General features: G+C 42.5%; 1 protein-coding gene across 1 annotated transcript in view; it reads right to left on the bottom strand.

Moving 5' to 3' along the window:
- The window catches only part of LOC121871784, a 35,731-nt gene that overhangs the window by 14,923 nt on the left and 8,308 nt on the right, over window positions 1-12,500 (bottom strand). The window contains exons 2-3 of the mRNA XM_042374263.1: window positions 3,951-4,089; window positions 3,256-3,339 (exon numbers count right to left, since the gene is read on the bottom strand). Of these exons, the coding sequence (XP_042230197.1) occupies window positions 3,256-3,339; window positions 3,951-4,089 (223 nt within the window). The remainder of the gene's footprint in view (window positions 1-3,255; window positions 3,340-3,950; window positions 4,090-12,500) is intronic.

The following is a 12,500-nucleotide window of genomic DNA, read 5'->3' as shown; positions in this document are numbered from 1 at the left end:
AGAAGAATCACTCCATTTCTCTCTTACAGAGGAAGCAATTGATTTAGCAAAGCACGCTCTATGATCTTTGATAAGATGAGAGATTAGAGAACGGACTATAATTTTAGCATATTTTCAGTATGAAGACCAGGTTTCTTAAAAAAAGTGGAAGCAATAAAGCCTGTTTCACAGATCGTACAAAATTGCCCTCTGCAAAGCAGTTATTTATGATTCTACGAATAAAGTCTGCCGCATGTTCATAAGCAAGTGGTATAGTTGCAGAAATGTGCTCCTATCCCCCCTGTGGTAACCTGTGTCTCCAAACGGCCAACCTATTTGACCTATAGCAAACCTATCCACCAATCACGTCCGTCGTTACACGACCAATACCAATTCATTCATAAACAGTGATACTACTACTGCTACATTGCCGTTTGGAGACATGGGTTACCACAGGGGGTGTAGGAACAGATTTCTGCAACTGTACCTTACATACATTTGCAGGATCAAGACGGCAAAATATCTCCGAGTCCTTGATATAACGCAGAATGTTGTTCACCCCTACAGGACAAAACGATGAAGGAGTGAGGACTGGCGTAACTCAGTTGAAATTCAACCGAAAATTCCTCATTTAAAGAAACACGATTATGTTCACTTCTTATATGTGATATCTGTCATAATAAAGAAGAAAAATATGAAGAAGGCATAGTAGTTCCAAACCTCTGGCCCAGCAGCCCATTCACAACTGCATAATATTTTTTTCTTATCACTACCATAAATGGCTATTTGAGTTCTGTAGTGTTCAACTTCTCATGACCTAGCTAAGCAAACAGCCCTACATGCAGCCATATGTACACTGATCTGGTACAGTCTGTTCACCACCTATGTCATTCTCATTCACGACTTCTACAATCCCTACGAAGAAAACTTATACGCGAGTCATACCATGGAGAGTCATCTCATAATGTAACACTCTTCGTGACCTCTGGAAAATAACGGCCTGAACTGGACTGGAGGACATTATTATATAACTTGACCATCTCCTCTGACTACAAAACAGAGATTGATCGACTTCCTGATCAATCATGGTCTGGTCAATATTTCTATAGTTCCTGAAAGTAATTGTTTTACAGTAAGAAGGGGGTCTTGGGACATTGAAACCAAAAGTAACCAAAGCATGGTGGATCGATCAGGTCAACTGTAACGTCTAATATACGATCAGAGTCAGCAGAAGATAAAACTAGGTCGAGAGTGTGCCCAGAAAGATACTGTATGTTCGACATGATTGACAAAATTGTTTAGATCGAGAATTTCAAAGAACGCAGAGGGTAAAGGGTTTCAGAGATGGTTTGTCAACCCAATAATCAAAGTCAGCACAGATCAACCATTGCTCAATCTTTCCTGAGAAAGTCTCAAGAAGCAAGCCAAATTCATCCTATGAACTCTGTATCTGCACCTGGGTGACCAGGTCGATACACAAAAGTAATTCTAATAACTTGGCAATTAAGATTTATTTATTCCTCCATAAATTCAAAGGAGGAAATCACAGTCACTACTAATCAGTTTAATGGTGAGCCCCAGGGCCACAGGATAGATCAGTGCCATTCCGCCTCCTGGAGCTTCGGCAGCAGGTGTGGGAACATGAACAAGAGAAGGAGTCTTGGGAAGAACATTACGGATAAAGTTAATTTCTCATTTATACAACCACGTTTCAGTTACACAGGGGATATCCAAACTAAATTCCCCCAGAAATTCATTAACGTGACACATTTTGTTTCGGATTGCACGAATATTAAGCAGACCCACTTTTTAATAGGCTCAAGGAGAGCACTAAGCGCTTTTTGAACAAGTAAAGTCAGTTTTTTCAATTACTTTTTTACGATGGGAAGTTATCATCGGGCAATATTTACTTGATGCAAAATGTCGATTGACTTGGGTGGCACTGTAAAAATGGAACAACAAGCACTGCAGGATGGGGTCTTATTTGAACATGTCCTGGACTCTTTAACAGCTTGCATAGAAGGTACAAACTGGAGAATCAGACAGAATCAGACTTCCTGGGACAGCCAAATTTTTGGCAGTGGTTGCATTGAGTAACCCAAAACCTGTCATAAGCTTTACATCTGTTCAGTCCAACTTAAACATACCCTGAAACTTCTCAATGGAATTTCGTACTTCATGTGACATCGTCATGACTGCGAGTTTACATTCTTTTATCTATGTGAAAACAAGGGTAACTTGGAGCCTTTATAATAAAGGCTGCAAGTTAAATAAAGGCTTTATCTAGCCGTTCTTGCAATTCATTATTCTTCTTTTCAGCAATGCCCGAGACTATTTCATCAGGAAATGTAGTAGGAATACTTACAATTGTCATTTTCGGCATAATCTTTCTTAGTTCGGACATCATGAAGTCTGAGTGTGTACCAAAGCAGGAACTAATTGCCCCACTAGCCTTCTAGTTTACCTTCTCGATCTAATAGCAAGGGGGCCGGTTCTTGTCTCCCTGCAGCTATCAACAGGAATGGACTACAGTGCTCTCTCAACACTTCCTCCAGCAGCAGCAGCAGCAGCAGCAGCAGCAACAGCAGTACCTGCTGGGTGTGGACTGTCTTATCCCTGCTCAAATCATTTATCTTGACACTCACCCCTTTAGTACTACCCTGATTTTTGTTTTAACTCCTTCAGTTCCTTAATGATTGAGGAGACACGTGGGAGGCCACTCCGAAGCATCGATCATGTCCTTTAATGATATCAGCCTCCCATTCACACCCTGCTCAAAAGTCCGTAGAGCACTTGTCATGAGCGACACTACCTTGTTAAATACTTCAACTTCCAGATTTGATTCGGACGCACTTCAGATGTTATTCATTACGTCTTCAAAACCTGCACAGTACCATCGGAAGCCAGGTTCTTTTTTGGATATACTGTTGTAATCCTCTTCGTCAAGGTTAACATAAGCAGTGTGGTAACAGGCACTGCAATACCAACACCTTAGAGCCTGATCTATCTTGGCTACTGTTTCCCTGCACAAAAATGAACAAGCAAAGGAAAATAAGGAAACACTAACAAACTGCGGCAACACCAAGAAACAAAACCAGTCAAAAGAAGACAGTTGAAAGAGATAGACCAGAAAAAAAAAACAAGAATAAGAGTTAGGGTAAGAAAAACCTTGTTTGTAGGCTATAAAAAAAAAACTATTATTGTCAACATTCTGTTGGTCTATCAATTTTAGTTTTATTAAAAGTTGATGAGGCAGTAGGAGGCAGTAGTACTCACAGAGTTAGATTCCATGTGGCCGTGTAGGATGTGGCAAGGCATCACCCTCCTGGTGCTGGCCAACGTCACCCACTTCCCGCTCAGCTGTCACAACAACACATACCAATTGTGATTAATGACATATTCTTTAATTCAGGGGTTTTAATCTAAACTATCCCCACCCCATGCCTCCCACATCCCCACCCTATACCTCCCATATGCTGGTTTCGTTAGTGTACATGTGTTGAAAAACATCGCTGGTAAATATACTGTCCAGTCACTGTTCAATTGTGTATGTGTTACAGTATGTGATCATGATGAGATAACGATGATGATTAGAAAGAGTTGATAGTGTATCAAAACAGAGTGATCACACCTCTATCACCACTGGATCGAATGTTGTTAGATCTCACCAATAGTTACCACCAGTGTGACCTCCTCACACCAGTTGTCACCAGTATTTCGCAGGTGTGGCCAGATCACACCAGCAGTTATCAGTACAATACTGTAACTTGTAAATTGTTATCATTCCTTGAAGTATATACTCCTTTATTATTATTGTTTATTCAAACAAGTACTTTCATCTAGCTAGCACTAGACTCCCATCCACACCAAACCCGTCCACACCACCATATCCTTACAATCCCTCACCACACCATACATTACATCACTATCCCACCACCACTAACATTGAATATGTTATTCATAATTCTCACCACAGAAAGATCAATCTCATTTGGAAAGTTGAAGTATTCGCTGCAGATGGCGTCGTTGAGATGCAGGTGCACAATTAGCAACAGGCTCACCAACCATGCCCACTCAGCCCATGACCGCGAAACCATCTTGGACACACGCCTGTAAGTAAAGGTAATGAATGGTCATGATGGTGTGTGGTACTAAAGGTGTGGTGGTGATGTTGTGAGGTACTGGAGGAGTGGTGATGATGGATGGTGTGTGGTACTGGAGGTGTTGTGGTGATGGTGTGTGGTACTGGAGGTTTGGTGGTGATGGTGTGTGGTACTAGAGGTGTGGTGATAATGCTGTGAGGTACTGGAGGAATGGTGATGATGGTGTGTGGTACTGGAGGTGTGGTGGTGATGGTGTGTGGTACTGGAGGTGTGGTGGTGATGGTGTGTGGTGCTGGAGGAGTGGTGATGATGGTGTGTGGTACTGGAGGTGTGGTGGTGATAGCAGCGGCTACTTTATTGTGCACCCCACTCTCATCCTGTGAGCGGTAGCGCAAAAGGATTACAGAGTAGGGTTTACAAAGGGTCATAATAATTAACCCCCGTTGTCAGGATATTATGGCACTGAATGTTACACAGTATTTCATTTACATTATTTGTTTAGTTCTATACATAAAGGGTAACTTATTCACAAATGCGTGAGTACAGGCGTGTGAGGCAGTATGTCTGGCCTCACACTTTGTTATTCACATTTACGTGAGAGGTATTCAAGCACATTGCGTATTTGGTTCTGTACATGAGAATTGATATAGTTACTAAGTGCAAAAAAGTGGATACAATCTTAATATGTCGGCTATCTTGCCATTAGAGATGAAGTGTTGTGCCATTTCACACACAGTGTGCTTGGACCTGTCCCTAAAAGGTTCTATCTTCACACAGTCGAGGACGTAGTGTTCAAGTGTGTGGCCATATGTATGGCCACACACTTTACATTTAGTTTTGTTTACATCTGCTTGAGGAACATACTGCCAAAGGTACTTATATCCTAACCTTAATCTAGCGGTTACAACATCTTGTAATCTAGTGATCTTGTTACTTGCTCCATATACATGTTTCACTTGATACATCTCATCATGGTAACCTATGGATCGACTAGTGCCTATTTGCACTTGTCTACTTGCGTCAAACTCATCAATAAGTTCTTTCCTAATTACAGTTTTAAGGGTTCTTTTTGACAGACCCAAATTGTATTCAACGGTGTCTTTGTTAGACGCGAGTTTGGCGAGGGCATCAACTCTGTCATGTTTTATGAGGCCTATGTGAGAGGGGATCCACAACAGTTTGACCCTGACACCCCGGTCAACAAGGCAAGCATATTTGTGTCTGGCTTCAGAGACAAGATAGTGTGGTACTGGAGGTGTGGTGGTGATAGTGTGACCTCAGTTACAAGGGTGTGGAGTGAATCACTGACCTGTGGAGATTAGATAGGTGTATGCCCTCTCTCTCCGCTGCTCTTAATATTACTCCCGAATGTGTTCTTCACTTGCAGTTCTTAAAGATTTTTTCAGTATCAAATATTATTTACGTGAACAATGTAATGTTGGCAATACAAGAATAACAAGAAAATGGTCATCTGCTGCTGGGGAAAACTTATGTACGCCAGTAAGTTAGTGACATTACTGACTAACGAAAGTAATAATACAGGATATAATTTGTACAAATACGCGTTGAGGAATCTTCATGCATAACTTTGATCGATAAAAAGGTAAATACTGTGTTCAGTAGAATCGTCATACAAATTTGCACCCGATTTATTTTTCATATTAACAATGCAGCTTTGACTATACAGGTGTTCAACCAGTGTACATTGAGTGTACACTCAATCGTGAACAGTAAGGCAACTATAGCAAGGATAGCCAACATTGTTTCAATATGTATTCACGTTATTGATAAAAAAAATACACAAAAAAACGAGGACATTTTCTTTTTGTTGATGGCCAAAAAAAAAGAAGAGTATATAATCACCGCTCAAGGTTACATCTGTAACTGAACAGTCATGTTCTGATCTAGGATCTTTTTCATTTTTCACTATTGTATTTCGTTCACTTCTTTCAGAATAATGAGAGTCGTAATCTTCCAATATTATTTTTCTTTATCATTATCTCCGTATTAGTAGTAGCCCAATAACAATTTTCTTTACATATACAGGTATTGCCAAAGTACCAAGTTCATATGCTGCACTTTTAAGTTTGCCGAATCATGGTCGCTTTATAATTCGTTAATAATCATACAAAACTGGTGGACTTTCATGTGGTATTTAAAGAAGATATTTCCTATTGTAAACATATTTTTAGGACCAACACTTGCTAACTTCTTCATTCACAGTGTTGATGACATACTGTGCAGTAGAAGAGTTTGAAAGACAACAGGTGACTTGTGGGCCTGGTGGCTTGCCGGTGACCCACTGAAAGATTTTCTGTAAAGAGCAGTCACTGGTGAAGGACTGTATTCCGGTGATAACAGGTCATGTTTGGAGACAAGGATGTTTACTGAAAATGAATCTGTCATTTACTGATTACCGCATCGTTGCAGTTATTGCCAGGGTAAAATATAGAATTCAATAAAAAAATATGGCCTGTTATCTTCGGAAATTTATCCCTCGCTATTGCAATAATAGGGCGTTCGTTACTGTTATGTTTTCAAGTTATCAACTTTGTTTTCCTAGAGTAATTCAAGAATGGAAAGAACAACCATGTTCTATTGATATTTGATACATAGATCCATTACAACAACCCCAAGAGCTGTTGTGATTTTGTAATAACAAGGTAAAGATTGAAAGTGTTACCTTCCTAGCATTGAAAAAGCTCCGCCTAACGTGAGTCGACCATTCGCTTCAGCGTAATCAATCGTGTAGTGGCGAGTGTTACACAGTGGCGCCTCTACACCGAGTGGCATTTTGAAGGATAACGAGAAGTTGTTGGGGAAAAGCCACTGTTTAAAGAATTTCACAGTACCACCAGCTGCATGACACACAACCTCGTACAACATAGAACCACCGCCCCACATCTAAATAGTGATATATATTTTTTAGAATCTATCATTTTTTAGAACGGTTGCGGTGGCTGTGTCCTAGTGGTCGCTGAATCTCATCCGAGGCAACTCCAGCTGTGAATGGCTGCATCACCGGCACACTGCCACCATGTGTACTCAAGGATTATTTTTAACGGGACGTCAAGCCTCTGGGAAAACCTTCACTTACTTCAAAGACACATCTAATATGGTGAGGAGTTTTGGATCATTTATCATTGAGCAACAAAGGGCAAATTAATATGCTTCCGTGAAGTGCATTTCTCGAAGGTAAACTAGTTTTTCATAAGTTTCTTGACATTACCCAATTCCCTGCAACTCAACCAGCCGCCAAAGTTGTTCTGTGTCTGTCTGTCTGTCTGTCTGTCTGTCTGTCTAAATATAACCCATTCCGTGTGTGAGCTCAGCCTCAATCTTTAGGTTTTACAGAATAACACTGATCTTAGAAATTTTGGTTGAGTGCTGGAATCCGAATATTGAAGGTGGTGTCACATTCCTTCGACATTTTTTTTACTATGATCCGGTTGCACTAAATTTAATTCACTCTTAATATCGGAAAAAAAAGTACACGTGAAGAAAAAAAATGTGATAAGCTTAGTTAGTGAGGAGTGCGTGACGTGTGTGGGTGAGAGGGCAGCAACAACTTATGCTGGGTATATTAGGAGCTAAGAGCGTGGTAGAAAAAATGTCTAGGTTGATAAGTTTGTCAGTTAATATACAACAACGTTCATAGAGTTGACTAAATCAGGTACAAACGTTTATAAGATATAATTTTTACTTATATCCAGAGCTCCAGAAAACTCGTAGTGACTAACTGTAAACAACGACAGGGCTTGTATTTAAGTATAATCTTGCATTTCCGTAGTGCAAGAGTCAATTCCGTTTGCGCTTTTTTTCCACACACTTCAAGAGATCTTTAATGGAAGTTTTTCCGTACTTAAGGTTCACGAGAAACTCGTTTTTTAGTCAAGGTTGCTCCATCCTAGACGAGCCAGTCTACAGTCCAAAGCACAACACTTTTTATAAAGCCTTATCTTAAGGTTGCATGATGAACGTAAAACTATACCAGAGGTAGAGGAACACATTCCTTGTCTTGATCCCGGTAGTGCTTTTTTTACACTTTGATGTGTTTGATGATTATGTTAAGGACTGGTGGTAAAATTGCAGTCTATGATTTGATATCCTTACAGTCTTACATCAAGCTGTATGTTGTTAATTTTTAAATGTTTGCATAATCATTTTTGCAGCCCCTTTCCTGTTAAATCTTAAGGTGGCTAGAATCAAGAGCAACACAGACTCTTCCCTCACTTACTGTTTTTCATCCTCTCTTGCAAGATGTTTTCTGCTCGGGGCTCTATGTCAATTCAATCCCTGGTCAACCCAACCTCTGTCAACTCAAAACCTGTCAACTCAACTCTGGTTAATTCGTTTCAAGATCAACTCAACCCCTGGCCAACTCAAAGTCCCAGTCAACTCGACCCCCGGTCAACTCATTCCCCAGTCAACTGAAAACATGTCAACTCAACCCCTTACAACTCAACCACTCATAAATTCAACTAATATGTATTTCTGTTTAACCGTAAATAAATTTATTTATATTACCAATTTCCTTGTATTGGATGCCACCAGCCCTTCAGTGCTTGGAGTCAGTGTGTTGCAAAGACTTTTTTAAGTCGTTGGGTTTGATTCCGTAGGTTAACGTGAGCACAGCTGGTGCCGTTCCGTGTTCATTATTCTCATGTTTCACAAATACTAACCTAACATAACCTATTATCAAAATCTTAAAAAGATATCCAGTACTACTTTACAAGAAGTGCACAGGTTAACTTTTCAATAGAATAAGACTTCTTTCTTTCTCAAGAACATCCCAAAAATGGCAGAGGAATAAATTTTTGCCAAACCTAACTTATTCATAAAAGAAAACAAAACAAAAGAACCTCATGAACCAAACCAAATGACTCTTATATAACAGGATACGTGACTTATCCAACCTAATATAACATCTCGCCTATGTAGCCTCTAGTCTGCCCAGCTGGGAATTTCCAGCTAAGTAGCAACTGCCAATTTTGCGTGGTATTTTTCATCTTTTTTTTATATTTTGTTATATGTCAAAAACCGCTTAAATTATTGCATACTAGCAGAATCGCCGCCCTCCGGGCGGCTCATCTGCTAGGCCACGGTAGGACGCCACCCTCCCGGAGGCTCCACATTGTCTCACTGTTCAGTCCCCAAAACTTCTTTTTCCATCAATAGTTCATTAACGGTGTATGTAAGTTCCACCATGTTTTTCACTACAACGGTACAGCAAAGTATAATTTTTTTAGCATTAAACTGTTATTATTTTATTGTCTAATCATCACTACACATAACACCACCCATTATCACTACATATAACATCATCCATCATCACTACATATAACATCATCCATCATCACTACGTATAACACCTTCCATCATCACTATATATAACAACATCCATCATCCCTACATATAACATCATCTATCATCACTACATATAACACCATCTATCATCACTACATATAACACCACGCATCATCACTACAGATCGGTAAAGTAGTTTTCGAGATTTTCGTGCTGACACACAAACAAATAAACAAACAAACAGACAGACTTCTTTGTTTTATATATATATATATATATATATATATATATATATATATATATATATATATATATATATATATATATATTGTTTCGAACCATGCCATCAATTGTCATGATCTACCTACCCAGCACTACGAACCACGCCATCTATTGTCATGATCTACCTACCCAACACCATGGGCAACGCCATCTAGGGACGAAACCCGAGTATGACTAGTCTTAGTTACCACTCCGGGGTTTCCCTTCTCCATATCCTGGTTGTTGCGTCACCTCCTCCAAGTCTTCCTCATCAGCTGCAGGTCGAGGAGAGTTCAGTTCACTCTGGGAAGTGACCACACTAGGATCACCTATCCTGGAAACCTACGGCACAGTGACTACCTACCATCTTTTTCAATACTCAGCCTTACTCGTCAGCCATCTCAGCTCCGCACTTAAGTAATTGTTATCCTATATTGCCTCCCCACGTCCACTTGCTTCAAAATGTTGTATGTTGTATAAATATGTATATACTGTTAAGCCAATGTTGCGTATGTTTAGGTTAAGTATGGTTAAGGGTAAATTATAGAAAGCTGTATATTTTGTTAAGGAATTTATGGTACTCTATTATACACAACAAAAACGCGCATCCTTTGTCTACCCTTTTATAGTCCGATTGTCTTTATATTTTTATTGTTGTTGCCTGTTGGGATCTGGGTAGACTTTTAACTATATTCTAAATCCCCAACTCTTAACAAATGGCGACCGTGACAGGACACGACCTTAAGTGCCATATTTCTTCCCCCCTTGTTACTCCTTGTTAATTATTATTCCTCCCAGTCACTTCTGTTCACAATTGCTTTACTGTGGTTTAAAGTTCCTTCATATGTGTGGGCCCATTACCAAAGACTAAGAAGGGAAATCAATTCCTGCTCACAGTTATGGATACCAGTACACGTTATCCTGAGGCTTTTCCCCTTAAAAGCATCACTTCAAAAAATGCAATCAAACCTCTTTTGCACCTTTTCACTTCAGTGGGCATTCCTAAAGAGATTCAATCCGATCAGGGCACCAATTTTACAAGCAATCTTTTCAAACAGGTGATGAAAGACCTCAGTGTGGACCATTGTACATCTTCGGCTTACCACCCACAATCCCAAGGTTGCTTGGAATGGTTCCATCAAACTGCTAAATAAACTATCTCCCCTCAACTATATAGTCCATACTCCTTGAAGGTTCCAAGTGTTCCCTGAAGAAAGCAGTGATGGGTAGGGAAACACCGGGTAACACTGAAGTCCATTTATTCGGATAGGAGAAATACAAGTGGTGACTAGTGTGTGCCATGCACGGCTCACGAAGTAGACTGAGACTGCCTTGCCATATGGCAGCCTCGGGGCAATGTTGCCACATAACACGTGCAGTGTTGCCACGTAATTATATACATAGATGCTACTCGGCACAGTAGCTTATATACAAGGTTGCTACTCGGCACAGTAGCTTAGATACATAACCTACATCTCCCTCACCCCCTCACGCTCATAGTCTTTGTCTTGAGCGGACTTCTTAGTCCTAAGTCGCTCCGAGCGTCGAGGTGTACTGTGGGACGGATCCTCGTGAGGTGTAGGGGACTCGTCCTCGGTCAGGGGGCCAGCAGCAGGGGGTGGGATTGGCTGGAGGAAGCGGCGGTCCCTCCACCAGACACGGCCGCTCGGCATCCTGACCTTGTAGTCCCGCGACCGGCCGACGCCCATCACTATGCCCACTTTGTCCCAACGTGTCGTCGTCGGTTCCTGGACACGGACAAGGGCACCAATCTCCAGTGGCTGAAGAGGGCGGGCACGGTCGTCATACCGAGCCTTGGCGTCCTGGGCACGTGTAGCGGCGCGGCGGTCGCAGCTCTCGGCTCTGGTCTGCCACTCCTTCGTGAAGGCCTTGGCGTGTGCAGGAACGCAAGAGCGGAGAGGGTGACCATACAGGATCTGGGCAGGGGAGCGTCCTGTGTGGGTGGGAGTGGACGCGGGTTCTGGGCAGCTCTGTGCGGTAGCGCCAGAAGCGTCGCTCGTTGACTCACGCACCCTGCTGGCGGTGTACCAAGCAGCTGGGATCTGCTCGGGAAAGTCTCTGAGCACCACACCTAACTCCTTGCAGTGCTCCCACGACAACAAGGATGTAGCGAGAGTAGACTGCACGTCGATCCATCCGTGACACGACCTGTCGCCGTAAGTGATCTCCGCTTGAAAGGACCCCACAGCGTCCGGCATCTGGGAACCGTCCGCATTGTAGTACTGCAGCTGCGGCGGTGGTCCCAGGCCGCGTTTGGTAGTATCAGCGCCGGTGTCCGGTATCACCTCGATGTGGCCCGACACATCACCGTGTGTGACGGCGACGCGGATGGTAGGGGAAGGGGTAGCCCTGGGGCGTGTGGTCGATTTCACCCTCCTGAAGTGACTCAGCTGCTGCTTGGGCCTGCGTGGGCCATCTGGAGGGGGCTGCGTGCGAACCACTCCGAGGGAAGTGCGCTGCTTTCCTCCTCGTCTCGGGCTTTTGGGTTTGGGTTGGCAGCAGCACTTGTCGTAGTGTCCATACCGACCGCAGGCCTGACACTTGTGGCCTCGTGCAGGTCACCTGTCTGTGTTAGACCAGTGGCCCTTACGGTCACATCCACGACACAGTGCGTCGGCGGCCGGGCATGTCTTGGGGCCATGCTGCTTTCCACAGCTGCCACAGGAAGCAGTAGGCGGAGGCATGTAAGAACGTGCGGCCGCCTTCTTACCCTTCTTGTCTTGTGAGATAGCTCTCACAGCAGGTGGGGTCCGTAAGGCAGAGGTGGCAGACTTGGTGGCCTCGTATGACCGACATTCAGTCACTACCACCTGGAGTGTGGAGGAAGCG

Source organism: Homarus americanus, unplaced genomic scaffold (assembly GCF_018991925.1).
Source record: "Homarus americanus isolate GMGI-L3 unplaced genomic scaffold, GMGI_Hamer_2.0 scaffold39675, whole genome shotgun sequence".
NCBI lineage: Eukaryota > Metazoa > Arthropoda > Malacostraca > Decapoda > Nephropidae > Homarus > Homarus americanus.
This window is presented reverse-complemented; position numbering and strand designations above follow the sequence as displayed.